At 39.4% G+C, this 16,162-nt stretch overlaps 1 protein-coding gene across 1 annotated transcript in view; it reads left to right on the top strand.

Annotated features, from left to right (window-relative positions):
- Window positions 1-16,162, top strand: part of Il23r (interleukin 23 receptor) — a 68,924-nt gene that overhangs the window by 38,707 nt on the left and 14,055 nt on the right. Inside the window, exon 7 of the mRNA NM_144548.1 lies at window positions 636-852. Coding sequence (NP_653131.2) covers window positions 636-852 — 217 coding nt within the window. The remainder of the gene's footprint in view (window positions 1-635; window positions 853-16,162) is intronic.

Genomic DNA, 16,162 nt, shown 5'->3' with positions numbered 1-16,162 from the left:
TACATGTTATGCAGTTTATATAAATCTCTAATAAGGACCAACTTAACAATTTAGCTTCTGAGTATTTTTTTTTCTAATTTATTCACAAACAAATGAGATATTTCTATCATTCAGGAAAGTTACATTTAATTCTTGCCCTGAATTCAACCTCCAGCACCAAGTACCTGGGCAACTGGGCATCCCCAAAACCATAGTACTGGGAGGTGAGAACAAGATGAACCAGAGTTCAAGAATATCCTCAGCTACATATTGTTTGAAGCCAGCCTGTACTTCATCAGACCCTAACACACACACACACACACACACACACACACACACACACACACACACACAAAGAAACCCATTACAAAGAAATACTATGATTCATTAAAATTAAATCCCCCAACCCTCCTGGGGGGGAACAACTTATTCCAAAGTGTAAAATGTATTATAGTTTGGAATTTCTGGAAATTTCCAAGCTTGTCAAATGTAAACCAGTATGGTTAATTTTAAAGCCTGCATGTGGCTGTGTAGGTTTTATGCAAAGTGCTCTGCTCTTGCTTGCTTTCTCTGGCTCTAGAAAGTGCCCAGACTCTAATAGGTGTCCCATAGGTCTTCCACCACATCACTTCACTTCCACTGTGCATCTTTTTTAGGTTAAAGAATTTGACGCCAATTTCACATATGTACAGCAGTCAGAATTCTACCTGGAGCCAGACAGCAAGTATGTATTTCAAGTGCGATGTCAAGAAACTGGTAAAAGAAACTGGCAGCCTTGGAGTTCCCCCTTTGTCCACCAAACTTCCCAAGAAACTGGTAAAAGAAACTGGCAGCCTTGGAGTTCCCCCTTTGTCCACCAAACTTCCCAGACAGGTGGGTATGATCCAATGCTGTGTTCTCTGCAGCTTTCCTTTTGATCTCTCTTTTCTTAGCATTCTTTCAGCTTGCCTGCTATCATTGAGAGAAGCTATTCTGTGGAAAATAATAACATTGAAATCAGCAATCATTAAAATTAGCTTTGTAAAGTTGACAACTTGTGAAATGGTTTAAACCACCTGGTAAGGCTTAGGTTTCAATACACTAACCCACTTCTCCCACAAAGGGTTCTTGATTCCACACACCATTGGGGTGACAATTCCTACACTGATTTTCTATCAGTCTTTGTTTTGGAAAGTATCATTGAGTTACACCACACACACATATATACATATTTATACATATATAACCAAAATTTTTTTAAAAATCAAATAATGTGAAGAAACACTAATTATCACTACACTAAAAGAACCAGAAAGAACCAAAAACATTTAACTGTGGGATTAAAGGCTTCTCAAAAAAAGACCTTGCTGATAGATATTTAAAAGATATCCTTCCTATTATAAATAATTACACATACATACATTGAATCACGCCACACAATAATGCCTTCTTAGTGAAATAGATTTCAACTGTAAGCAAGTGATAAGGTCAATTATAATTCTCATTATATTCCGGAATGCATCCATGGACCAGAGGTATGCCGTTTATGTATAGTTTATATGCCAGGCTTTTGTCGCTTTCCAAAAAGAACACATCTGGCTTAATTATGCTCACATCATTAACGGCATCATCCTTACTGTAACAGCTTGATAACTGTGATCTGTGATTTCAAGTGGAAGGAGCTGAACAAGTCAAGTTCTTTTGGCGCCCCCTGATGTCCAAATCATTTTTTGCTTGTTTGTTTGTGAACATGATTTTAATATTTTCAACTGTTAATATTCAACAAACAGAATAATTATTTTAAGATATAGTTCATTGTAATGTCTCCCTTTTCATTTCTGATTTTCTTAATTTGTATATTATCTCTGTGACCTCTGGTTAGTCTGGTTAAGGGTTTATCTTGTTAATTTTCTCAAAGAACCTGCTCCTGGTTTGGTTGATTCTTTGTATAGTTCTTTTTGTTTAAATTTGGTTGATTTCAGCCCTGACTTTGATTATTTCCTGCCATCTACTCCTCTTGGGTGTATTTGCTTCTTTTTGTTCTAGAACTTTCAGGTGTGTTGTCATGCTGCTAGTGTAAGCTCTCTCCAGTTTCTTTTTGGAAGCACTTAGAACTATGAGTTTTCTTCCTACCACTGCTTTCATTGTGTCCCATAAGTTTTGGTATGATGTGTCTTCGTTTTCTTTCAATTCTAAAAAGCACTTAATTTCTTTCTTTATTTCTTTCTTGACCAAGGTATCATTGAGTAGAGAGTTGTTTGGTGTTCATGTGTATGTGTGCTTTCCGTTGTTTTTGTTGGTATTTAAGACCAGCCTTAGTCTGTGGTGATCTGACAGGGTGCATGGGATTATTTCAATCTTCTCGTATCTGTTGAGGCCTGATTTTTAACCAACTATATGGTCAATTTTGGAGAAGGCACCATGAGGTGCTGAGAAGAAGGTATATTCTTTTGCTTTAGGATGAAATGTTCTATAAATATCTGTTAGATACATTTGGTTCATAACTTTTGTTAATTTCACTGTGTCTCTGTTTAGTTTCTGATTCCATGATCTATACATTGCTGAGAGTGGGGTGTTGAAGTCTAAGTGTCCCAATATTATTGTGTGGGGAACAATGTGTGCTTTGAGCTTTAGCAAAGTTTCTTTTATGAATGCAGGTGCCCTTGCATTTGGAGCATAGATGTTCAGAATTAAGAGTTCATCTTGGTAGATTTTTCCTTTGACCAGTATGAAGTGTCCTTCCTTATCTTTTTTGATAACTTTTGGTTGAAGTAGCCATTCTAATACTGAGTACAGTATTAGAATGGCTACTCCAGCTTGTTTCTTGGGACTATTTGCTTAGAAAAATTGTTTTCCACCCTTTTACTCTGAGGTAGTGTCTATTTTTGTCTTTGAAGTATGTTTCCTGTATGCAGAAAAATGCTGGGTCCTGTTTACGTAGCCAGTTAGTCTATGTCTTTTTTTGGGAAATTGAGTCCATTGATGTTAAGAGATATTAAGGAAAAGTGATTGTTAATTCTGTTAATTTTGTTGTTAGAGGTGGAATTATGTTTGTGTGGCTATCTTCTTTTGAGTTTATGAACAGAAGATTACTTTCTTGCTTTTTCTAGGGTGTAATTTCCCTCCTGGTGTTGGTGTTTTCCATCTATTATCCTTTGTAGGGCTGGATTTATGGAAAGATATTGTGTAAATTTGGTTTTGTCTTGGCTCTGTCTATGGTAATTGAGAGATTTGCTGTGTATAGTAGCCTGGGCTGGCATTTGTGTTCTCTTAGGGTCTTTATGACATCTGTCCAGGATCTTCTGGCTTCCATAGTCTCTGGTGAGAAGGCTGGTGTAATTCTGATAGATCTGCCTTTATATGTTACTCGGCCTTTTTCTCTTACTACTGTGAATATTCTCTGTTTAGTGTATTTGGTGTTTTGATTATTATCTGACAGGAGGAATTTCTACTTGGAAATTACAGTCTATTTGGAGTTCTGTAGGCTTCTTGTATGTTCATGAGCATCTCTTTCTTTAGGTTAGGGAAGTTTTCTTCTATAATTTTGTTAAAGATATTTACTCGCCCTTTAAGTTGGGAATCTTTACTCTCTTCTAAACCTATTATCCTTAGGTTTGGTTTTCTCATTGTGTCCTGGATGTTTTTGGTTAGGAGCTTTTAGCTTTTTGCATTTTCTATAACTGCTGTATCGTTTTCTATGGTATCTTCTGCACCTGAGATTCTCTCTTCTATCTCTTATATTCTGTTGGTGATGCTTGCATCTGTGATATCTTCCCTAGGTTTTCTAACTCCACAGTTGTCTCCCTTTGTGATTTCTTTATTGTTTTTATTTCCATTTTTTAGATCTTGGGTTGTTTTGTTCACTTCCTTCGCCTGATTGATTGTGTTTTCCTGTAATTCTTTAAGGGATTTTTATGTTTCCTCTTTAAGGGCTTCTAGCTGTTTACCTGTGTTCTCCTGTGTTTCTTTTTTTTTTTTTTAATTGTCTCCATTTTAATTGTTTTTCAGTTTTTTTTTATTAGGTATTTTCCTCATTTACATTTTCAATGCTATCCCAAAGGTCCCCCATACCCACTCCCCCAATCCCCTACCCACCCACTCCCCCTTTTTGGCCCTGGCGTTCCCCTGTACTGGGGCATATAAAGTTTGCAAGTCCAATGGGCCTCTCTTTGCAGTGATGTCTGACTAGGCCATCTTTTGATACATATGCAGCTAAAGACAAGAGCTCCCGGGTACTGGTTAGTTCATATTGTTGTTCCACCTATAGGGTTGCAGTTCCCTTTAGCTCCTTGGGTAATTTCTCTAGCTCCTCCATTAGGGGCCGTGTGACCCATCCAATAGCTGACTGTGATCATCCACTTCTGTGTTTGCTAGGCCCCGGCATAGTCTCACAAGAGAGAGCTATAGCTGGGTCCTTTCAGCGAAATCTTGCTAGTGTATGCAATGGTGTCAGCATTTGGAAGCTGATTATGGGATGGATCCCTGCATATGGCAGTCACTAGATGGTCTATCCTTTCATCACAGCTCCAAATTTTGTCTCTGTAACTCCTTCTATGGGTGTTTTGTTCCCATTTCTAAGAAAGGGTAAAGTGTCCACACTTTGGTCTTCGTTCTTCTTGAATTTCATGCGTTTGGCAAGTTGTATCTTATATCTTGGGTATCCTAAGTTTCTGGGCTATTATCCACTTATCAGTGAGTACATATTGTGCGAGTTCCTTTGTGATTGGGTTACTTCACTCAGGATGATACCCTCCAGGTCCATCCATTTGCCTAGGAATTTCATAAATTCATTTTTTTAATAGCTGAGTAGTATTCCATTGTGTAAATGTACCACATTTTCTGTATCCATTCCTCTGTTGAGGGGCATCTGGGTTCTTTCCAGCTTCTGGCTATTATAAACAAGGCTGCTATGAACATAGTGGAGCATGTGTTCTTCTTACCGGTTGGGACATCTTCTGGATATATGCCCAGGAGAGGTATTGCAGGATCCTCTGATAGTACTATGTCCTGTGTTTCCTTAACGGAGTTGTTTATGTTCTTCTTAAAGTCCTCTATCATCATCATGAGAAGTGATTTTAGATCTGAATCTTGCTTTTCTGGTGTGATGGTGTATCCAGGACTTTCTATGGTGGGAGAATTGGGTTCTGATGATGACAAGTAACCTTGGTTTCTGTTGCTTCTGTTCCTTCTCTTGCCTCCTGCCATCTGATCATCACTGGCATCACTAATGTACCTGCCCTCACTATGTCTGGCTGGAGCCTGTCCCTCCTGTGATCCTGGTTGTGTAAGAGCTCCTCAGAGTCCATCTGTCTCTGTGATCCTGTGATTCTGGGATCCTGAGATCCTGAGATACTGGGTGTGTCAGAGCTCCCAGGAGTCAAGCTGCCTCTGGGACCCTGAGATCCCTGTGTGACCATGCTCCTAGGATCCTAGGATCCTGTGGTCCTGGGCATGTTAGAGCTCCTCGGAGTGGAGTTTCCTCTGGGTGTTGTGGGACTGGCTGCAGAGTTCACACCCAAGGTCTGCTCAGGGCACCAGCCCACACCAGAAGGAACCTGTGCCACTGGTCAGGCAGAGTTCCTGGGTGCCTGGGTCTCTCTGGTCCCAGTTACTTCCGGTGTTGGGACAGGTGTTGTGTCCCAGATGTTGTGCCCTCCTCACCTCTGATCCTATCCTGATTTCCAAATCTTAATGCTATGTAATTCAGGGAATAATTTTCAAGTTCTCAGTTCTCTCTTTTAATTTATTCAGTCTTAACTTGATATTGGTAAAACTTCTTGAGACTTTACATAGGATATAAAATAGATTTCTTTGGTAATTAAGTTATTTTTAATTTTATTTTATTTTGGTTTTATGTGTATGAGTACTTTGTTTACATGTTTGTGTGTTTGCACCTTATGGATTACCTCAAACTGGAGTTATGGATGGTTGTGAAGTACAGTGTGAGTGCTGGGATTGAACCCAGATCCTCTAGATGAGCCCTTAACTGATGACCCATCTCTCTAGCCACAAGTAACCCAATTCTTTTTAAATAAATATTCAAATCAGTTTAACTAAGCATAATTTACTGAAATTAGCAAAGTACTGATCTCTATAAGCTTGTTTGTTTTCTACATTCACCATATTTGTGTTGTGTAACCAGCACCATTTTGTAAATGTATAACCTAAATCATGATTTGATAGACAGCACATTGCTTGTGGGTCATGGCACTGAGTTGCTCAAACACTGAGAACTCTCACCACTGCTCAGGAGTCTCATGTTTGTTGTTGTAGTTCAGATCTGTCAAAGTGGAAAGGCAGATTTTCTGGCCCCTCTACAGGTTAAGGGTAGGCAAACAAATGGTGTGTGTGTGCGTGTGTGTGTGTGTGTGTGTGTGTGTGTGTGTGTGTGTGTGTGTGTGTGTGTGTGTTTGTGTATGTGCATGCCTGGTTTATTTGTTTGTTTAGACAGAGTATTGTCCTGTAATACAGGGTTGTCGTTAACTCGTGATACTCCTCCTGCCTCAGCTCTCCAAGTGATGTAATTACAGGTATTTGCCACCATATCCAACACAAATGTTTAAGAACCAAGGTTCTCCACCTAGGGTAGAAGGGAATAAAAACCTCCAAAATCTAAGCTTAAAGTTTTTTACTTCATAAGGCAAAATTTCACTTAGAAGGCAAAATAGCATTCAAACCTAAATATTTATACATTCCACACATTAGCTAAAGGGAACCACAGATGATTCTTTTGTTGTATATTCCTCCTGTAATACATTAAATGATAAAATGTGAAAATAACAGAGAAAGTAAAAATATTAAAGCTGAAATATTTATTTTCTTCTTTGCAAACACAATGTAAGTTTATTTATTATATGACTTAGAATTATGTACTACTTATGTTATATTTCCTGCATACTTACATTTTTCTGATTACTATTGCAATGTGTTCTGGATTGCTTATGTAGTCTATCTTGCTGAGTTTTCATGGCCACACATTATTCTTGTTTGTAAATATACTATGACTTAATTAACCACTTCCTTCTCTTTTTTTTTTTCTGAGATTTTTTTATTTATGTTTGTGGGTGTTTTGCCTGCATGTGTCTGTGTGGCACATGCATACAGTGCGTAAGGAGGCCAGGAGAGGGCATCTGATCCCTTGAAATTGAAGTTAATATGTATGAAACATGGGAATGCTGTGAATATACCCTGCCTCCTCTGGAAGAGCAGACAGTGCTCTTAACTGCTGAGCCATCTCTCCAGACCCCATTTTCTTATTTAAACAAAATTTTAGCTCCTTCATTTCATCATTATCAATAAGCTTTTTAACACTGATGTACACTTAAACTTTTGTTTCTTATATCTAAAAAAGAATTATTAAATTAAGAGTTAGGCAAATTTGGTGCTGAGTAAAGTGCTTGCTGTGCAGAAACAAGGACCCACAAAAAGCCATGGGCAGCAGTGTGTATTTGTAATCCCAGTGGTTGGGTAGGGTAGATCTTAGCTCCTGCCTAGCCAGCCAGTCTAGCCCAATCCACGAGTTCCAGGTTCAATAAAAGATCCATGTCTCAAGGAATTAAGGTGAAGAACAAGAGAAGTAGATGCAGAATGTGAGCCTCAGGCTTCCACATGCATATACAAGAAAGTAAGTATCCTCACACACACAAGCACATGCTCATACACACAGTTAAGCATGTCCATGTATACGCCACACGCATTGTTAAACACACACACACATCACCCATACATAAAGTTAAACACACATATAATACATACATACAGACCATGCACAGATTGAGCCTCACATAGTGGAGCAGAGGAGTGGGGGGAGGAAGGGAAGAAGAATTAAGCACATTTTAAGATGTATGTTGTCAAATTGGATTTTTTTTTTTTATTCTATGGTTAATTTGATACTGTAGTTACATCATTTCCACTCTTACATCTCCTTTCTACCCCCTCTCTCCCTCTCAAATTCATGACCCCTTCTTGTGCAATTATATATTTATAATCTATTGGTGTGTGTGTGTGTGTGTGTGTGTGTGTGTGTGTGTGTGTGTGTATCCTACTGAGACTATTCAGTGTTGCACTTATGTATTCTTTGAAGCTGACCATTTGAGATGAATAGCTTACTAGGGGCCTTACCTCAGAAAATACCTAATTCTCCCTCCCTCAAAAACCATTGCTTGCCTGTGGCTCTTCATTTAGGAGTGGGGTCTTGTGAAATTTCCTTAATCCTCACTGGCACATCAACTGGTGTACTGGTTATGCAGGTCTTATTTAGGCAGCCATATTGTTGAGAGACCATGGAAGCAGACCCTGTCTAAAAGAGAGTACCTTGCAGCAGACATCTTGGTTTTCTGGTTCTCACAATCTTTCTCCTCCCGTTTCCACCATGTCTTCTGAGCTTTAGGTATTGGGATTGTGGTGTAGAGATACTAACTGGGACTCTGCTCCCCGTGGTCACCCAGTCTCAGCATTTTAACCAGTGTGGTAGTCTCCATCTGTTTCGAAAGAAGCTTTTTATATGAGGCCCACAAGCTACACTTACCTGTGTTTCTAAGGATGAGTGTTTAGAACTAGTTACAAGCTCTACTGACTTAGAAAAATGATAGTAGTAGTTGTTAAAAATGTTTTGTAGAAAAATCCCTATTAACTTTTTAAAGAATCCATTAAAAGCAGTTTACTATTGTGTTAATTAAACATTATTTATAATGGCAGGGATTATAAGTGTTTAAGGACCTCAGCAAGCAATGGACAAAAAGATCTATACCGTGGAGAAGTTTTACTGTAAAGAAGATAGAAAAGAATAATTACATCATAAGTCTCTTTGCCTTATAAGAACAAATACAAATAAAACAAGAAGAAGCAATCTACATAGATGAGGATTGACATGATTTGTGACTGAAAAGAAAAAAAAAATTCTGTGGCCATGAAATTATTTTGGTTTGCTTGATAATGAAGGTCTTTTTCAACAGCTAAACTCCAAGTAACTAAGAGTTTATTATTAAACAGTCGAAGCAATAATGTCCCTTCTATAGAGGATTTTCCTGATTTATTTTCTAAAATTATTATTTGTATATCACTGGTTTCCAAAATTATATCCAGTTGGGCTGCATACATGTCTTTGTATTGCTGCTCTCTGAAGACAGTCTTTTCCTTGCCTTTAAGGCCTGGTCTTAGGCACTGAGCATAGCTGCACATGCCTATCTATAATCCTATCACATGGGAGGCGGGAGGATTCTGAGTTCAAGTCCAGCCTAAGCTATGTAGTGAGAGCCTGCCCATGGATGAATGGATGAATGAATGAATGAGAAGGACACAAGCAGCCAAATATTGGTCTGAGGCTGAGATATTGGTCCAGTTGTAGAGCACTTGGCTGCTTGGTTTCAGGCCTCAGGACTGCCAACTATAACAATTAAATGTTTGAAAAGGAAACCCACCTCAAAGAGAAACTGAAACAGCTCATTTATAGTAAGAGTTAGATGTCATTTCTCTTTACTTTTACTGGAAATCAAAGCTTTATTAAAAAAAAAAAAAAAAGAGGCCAATCAATTCCTCAGAATAGGGGAAGATTTTCCGGTTAGACAGTCATTCTCCTTTGTTCTTGCATATTCTCAAGAGGTCACATAGTAAGACTGGGTGTCTTCAGAATATTAATAATAGCTAACCTTTCTTGGCTATTAGTATGGGTGGGGCCCTGTGTAAGCCTTTTACCTATGAATTGTCCTTTACTGCCATAGTCCTATAAAAGCAGCATAACCATTGTTTCCCATGTGGATAAAAGCAACGAGGCCCAAACACTTGCCAGTTTTCTTACAAAACTGGTGAATAACCAAGTCCTGGCTCGCTCAAGCTGTGGGTTCCAGAACAGCTGTGCTGTTTGCCTTCCCCAGAGACCTAGGGATGGCCTGCATCAACCCGATCCCAGCCACTTGTCCGCACGCTCTGAACATGCCCGTAATAGAACCTTGCCAACAAAGTTTTCTTTTTAATGGAGGGTTCACTATGAAAATACACAAGTGAGAAAATAAGATGCCATCAACTCCTTCAAACCTTGTCATAACTACATGAGGAAGCAGGCTTAATTTGAAGTGGTGAGAGAGAAACCAAGAGTCTCCAAAACCCTTGAGATGATATAAGAAAGGAAGTGGTCTGAAAAACACATGGGAAAGGTAGACATTGTTCAAGGAAGAATAGTCGTGCTCAGTTTATAATAAGTTTTCCAACTTTTTTCTGTCGAGTAAATTATCTCAAGTACAGTGTTTCTCAGAGTGGGAGCCCTGGGCCAGTTGCACTGGAAATGCCTGTGCTGATCCCAGAACCGAAGTGTAAGAAACAGTTTTCTAAATGACAGACCAGCTGTCAAGATAGAGAAGTGCTGGGTGTGGTGGCTACAACCTGTAATTCCAGATGGAGGCATGAGTCTCACCAGGACTTCAAGGACAGGCTGGACATCATAGTGAACTCTAAGCCAGCCCGGAATATATAATGAGACCCATCCTCTCACCCCAACAATAGAGAGAATTACTAGTTACCATCATCCCAGGTCAAGTTTCCAGCTCTCGTTGTTCAGTGTTCCCATCTTCTTCTTTGGCTCCTTAGCTAAGAAACAAAGATAACACCACCTAAATGAGACCAAATGCAAGAGAGATGGTACTCAGAACAGAGGTGCCAAATTGACTTTTCAGGGACTCAAGTGTCTCGCTTATATAAATATAATAAAAGATGGGCTCCCAAGGCCACGTAGTCATCTACTACACACAATCCAGCATTTCTACACATATTTTTAGAGTTCTTTGCTCTCCTTTCTAGAATTTATGCTTAGTTTAATGATCTGCTCACACGCACTGGGTTTATCTGGACTCTGCTTGCAAAAGACAGTGTAGGCTCTGCCTCTGAGATCTTTCAGCTAGGTTCAGCTGTATTATGAAAGTGCACTTTGTGGGAAAGCCTGGGCAAGAGTCAACAGCTCTGCAACCTGGTCACTGGTAGAAGTGTTTTTTGTAAGCAGCACGCACTGGCAAGAGGCCTTGGAGGCAAACTGGGGCTCTGCTACTTAGTGTCTTCAATAAAAACACCTAACATAGATTTAAACAAACAAACAAACAAACAAACAAACCTGGGAGACACAAGTGTGGAACCATGCTTTAGTAATAACAGGCTTCAGAGGCTGTTTGCGAATCTCAACAATTCTCTCTGGTACTGTCTGACCACTTTCCTGGGAGTCTGCCTACCTGGATGTCCTTGGCAGCCTGGGTTCTGCACACGTCTGTGCTCAGGAATGTTGTCCATGCGACCATCTCTGCTACATTTGGTTTCATCTGGCTGTAAGGCCTCAGCGAGACTCAGAACAGCTGAGAGCTTCTAATCCACCAACCTGGACATTTGCTGTAGAAAACCCTGGGGTCTCTAAGCACAGAAAATATTCTAAATGAGAAGGACAATCTGTCAATAATTTGTAGCAGACCAATACTGACAACCAAGTCATTTCCCTGAACACCGCTCTGTTTGTAGAGGCCTCTCTGTAATGGAAAAGGGCTCCAGTTTCATAATCCTTTTATGAAGTTAGTGCCAAAGGAAAAGCAGTAATTTCATAATGACTAATTAGTGCTTAAACTGCAACTTTCAGTAGAAGTTTCCCAGAGAAGGCACCTATTTGGACGGTTTTCCAGAAGAAGGCAAGTGTGAGCAAGCTGTGAAACTTCATTTCCCTTTGTTCCTGTGAAGTCACTGGCTGTGGCATCACCAGCTCAACTATTTAGGTGCTCATTAATTCGTCAAGATTCTTAGAGCATAAAGAAGGGGAAAAACATATTAAAAGGGTTCAATGTATGTGCTATTAAATGTAATGCAAATTTAGTTATACTGTACAAAATGTGCTTTCCAAATTTTTCCCTCATTTATAATTAGAGATTTGTCATTCACACATAAAAGATGAATTACAATTTGTAGGTTCCTAGTTAATAAACTGTGAAAGAAATGCAGTGTTCCTTAAAATATGAACCGATTTAGACTTCTTATTGAGGTTTTCTCTTCTGGTAAACCACTGGCCTCTTCCTAATAAGTAACAACTCAAGAGTTCTTAAGGGCTAGAGAGATTGTCAGTGGGTGGGAGTATGAGCTGTTCTTCCAAGGGGCTACTAGACTATTCAGACTTAGGCACTGAGCTCCAAAAGGAGGCTAGAACTTTGAAGACTCTTTGACAAAAAGTAAAATTCTTATCTCTAAAATTTTGACATGCTTTGATTTCCAACCCTCATCTCTATGTGGTCCACATGGCTTGGGGAATTTTCCTGAACAGAGTTTTGTTTTGCTTTCTCTTATTCATTGCCACAACAGGATGCCTTTGTTCATCTTCCTTTTTCTCTGTAAACTTACTTATAGTGGAGGAATGCTTGAATTAAGAGAGTCCCATGGCAGTGTCTCTGCATACCTTGCCATCCATAATATATGTGGATGATATGATCATTGATCCATAAAATAACTCTTGATCTGGCTTAGTCTTCCAAGTGTCATGGTGAGTTTGTTGCTGGTTGTTACCATTGTTTCTTCCTTGGGCTTCTGATGCCTACCTGATGTTCTATGGTCAGTGTCTTCACTTTACCAATCAGTATGTAAACGCTAGACCAAATTTTTGCCCTTGGTCTGATGGTACTGAATTCTACCATTACGGGTTTGCCCAGAGATGATAGCACTTAAATGCTGTTTCACCGTTGAATTATTAAAGTAATATTAGAAAGATAGGGACCAAAAGGAGACATATATATTTTAAGAAAATAGTAAGGATGGAAAAAGAAGATTATCTTTTTCTTTGACTCTTCTTTCTTTTGGAAAGAAATATCAGAACAACACAGCTGTCAGCTCTAAGTTCTCTTTTTTTTAAATTGGTTATTTTCTTTATTTACATTTCAAATGTTATACCCTTTCCCGGTTTCCCTCCCTCCTGGAACCACCCTACCACATCCTCCCTCCCCCTGCTTCTAGAAGGCTGTTCCTCTACCCACTCACTCACTCCCACCTCCCTGCCCTTGATTCCCCTATACTGGGGCATCTTTCGAGCCTCCATAGGGCCAAGGACCTCTCCTTCCATTGATGCATGACAAGGACATCCTCTGCTACATATGCAGCTGGAGCCATGTGTACTTCTTTGTTGATGGCTTAGTCCCTGGGAGTTCTGGGGGATCTGGTTGGTTGATATTATCGTTCTTCCTATGGAGTTTCAAACCCCTTCAACTCCTTCAGTCCCTTCTCTGTTAGGGACCCTGCACTCAGTCCAGTGGTTGGCTGCTAACATCCGCCTCTATATTTGTAAGGCTCTGGCAGGGCCTCTCAGGAGACAGCCATATCAGGTTCCTTTCAGCATGAGCTTCTTGGCATCCACAATAGTGTCTGGATTTGGTAACTATATATGAGATGAATCCCCAGGTGGGACAGTTCCTGGGGAGCCTTTCCTTCAGTCTCTGTTCTATACTTTATCTCCATATTTACTCCTGTGAGTATTTTTGTTCTGCTTCTAAGAAGGGCTTCTAAGAAATATCCACACTTTGCTCTTCCTTCTTCTTGAGCTTCATGTGGTCTGTAAATTGTATCCTGGTTATTTGGAGCTTTTGGGCTATTATCCACTTATCAGTGAGAACATACCATGTGCTTTCTTTTGCAATTGGGTTACCTCACTCAGATGATATTTTCCAGTTCTATCCATTTGCCTAAGAACTTCATGAATTCGTCGTATTTAATAGCTAAATAGTACTCCATTGTGTAAATGTATCACATTTTCTGTATCCATTCCTCTGTTGAAGGACATCTGGGTTCTTTCTAGTTTCTGGCTATTATAACTGCTACAAACATAGTGGAGCATATGTCCTTATTATATTTTGGAGCATCTTCTGGGAATATGCCCAGGAGTGGTATAGCTGGGTTCTCAGGTAATACTACGTCCAATTTTCTGAGGAACTGACAAATTGATTTCCAGGGGGTTTGTACCAGTTTGCATTCCCACCAGCAATGGAGGAGTGTTCCTCTTTCTCCACATCCTCACCAGCATCTGCTGTCACCTGAGTTTTTTATTTTAGCCATTCTGATTGGTGTGAAATGGAATCTCAGGGTTGTTTTGATTTGCATTTCCCTGATGACAAAGGATGTTGAACATTTCTTTAGGTGCTTCTCCACCACTCGATATTCCTCAGTTGACAATTCATTGTTTAGCTCTTTAACCCATTTTTTAATAGGGTTATTTGGTTCTCTGGAGTCTAACTTCTTGAATTCTTTGATATATTGGATATTAGTCCTCTATCAGATGTAGGATTGGTAAAGATATTTTCCCAACCTGTGGGTTGCCTTTTTGTCTTATTGACAGTGTCCTTTGCTTTACAGAAGTTTTGCAATTTTATGAGGTCCCGTTTAACACCAATGGCTTGTGCTGATCTAAATTCTTATAATGCAGTCCTTAGCTGACACAAAGACTGACAAAGGAAGAAGTAAGAAAAACAACCTCATAAATGTTTGTGACAAAAGAAACCCACTTATAGAAACACTGCCTTGAAAAATATTAGAGATATGGAGCTTGAAGTATATGGGAAATAATCAACAGATAAGAGAAGGATATCCATGTGTAATGACATTTTTCCCAAAGCTAACTATAATAGTAAGAATTTGACACCTATTTAAAAGTCCCGCCTAGCAACAGAAAATTTTTGAGGCTTTAATTTATGTAAAACATAGCACTAGTGCTTTAGAAAAACTGTCTCATTGTGGTAGTTTAAATGAGAATGGCCTCAATAGGCTTTTACGTTTGAATGTTTAGTCTCCAGTTATTGGGATTGTTTGTGCATTAGAGGTGTGGCCTCTAAAGGAAGAGGTGAACCCAGAGCTATCTGACTCTTTCTTTCCTCTCTGTCTCTCCTCTGTACCTGCAACTTGCAGGTCAGATGTGAGCACTCAACTACTATTCTAAGATCCATACCTGGCTGCCTGCCACCATAGTTCCCATAAGGACTCTCTGAAACTGTCGGCAACTCCTCAGTTAAATGTTTTCTCTTATCAGCTGCCTTGATGGTGGTGTCCCTTCACAGCAATAGAACAGTAACCAAGTCATAAAAATTCCTGAGCAAAGCACGGCTGATTTCCAGTTTTACTGGGAAGATCACAAGTCACAAGGAAAATTAATGATTTGTCTGGGATTATGTAATTCCAACTCGTGGAGTTATGTCAACAGTTTGCATTCAAAAAAAAAATTTCCCAACAGGATTGTGATTGAACTGATACTGTATTGTATGATCATGATCAGTATTAAGAAACCATAAGTGTGTTTTGAGTAATTGTAATGAGGCAGTGCTCATTATATAATGCTGAATGAAAAAGACACATGGTGACATTGTCAAAGCATATGGTCTCCAATAGGATACTGATGTGGGAACTATAGTTAATAACTATTACAATAAGTGTCTCTACGTTTTGAAATCCTGTATGCTCTCCATAATCTTCTGTAATTTCCACGCCTCCTATAATTAGTGTGTTTACTGAATGATCAAGAAAAACATCTGGAGAAAATAACCAGTCTGAAGATTGAAGTATTCACTGCTCAGTGCTCTAACTCCATAATACACACTGTGCTGTGATCAAGAGCCCTGTGAGGCCAGGCAGTGCTAATACACTGTGACTTGTCCCCAGAGAAGCAATGCCTTCTCTTTTGGGGCCAGACTGCTGGTGGGTCTACCACCCTGAGCTGTCTTGATGCAAAAGTGAAGCTCATGAGACTAGTGACCAGTACAAAGTAAATCTAAAAACTAGGCAAGAAGTTCCACTCTTCAACTGACATTTAGGTGACATTAGTAAGTCAGTGGCCATGTCTAAGTCTTCTTTCAATCATTCAGTAGACAGAATTCTTAGTTATGATGAAATTTTTCACATGATTGTGAAGCTCAGCAGAGAGCATGTGAGGGCCACTATGTCACCTGAAACACATTGGAAGGCACTGAACAGTTGCTTCACAGTGATGACACTTTACCAGAGGGGAACATAAAATGAACAGCCAAGGAGATCATTTGGCACCAAACACTAAGAAACAAATAGAATACATTTTCTCAAAACCAGTCCTTTGGAGTAGATTTGGTTAATTTAGCCTGGTATTTGTTGGGCTAAATAGTATATCTATGCTCTGCTTTTTGCCTAAGGATAAGGAACTATTCTTACTGAAAACAATCTAACTTCTTTCCAGACACACTGC

The sequence above is a fragment of the Mus musculus genome, chromosome 6 (assembly GCF_000001635.26).
Source record: "Mus musculus strain C57BL/6J chromosome 6, GRCm38.p6 C57BL/6J".
In the NCBI taxonomy this organism is placed as follows: Eukaryota; Metazoa; Chordata; class Mammalia; order Rodentia; family Muridae; genus Mus; species Mus musculus.
This window is presented reverse-complemented; position numbering and strand designations above follow the sequence as displayed.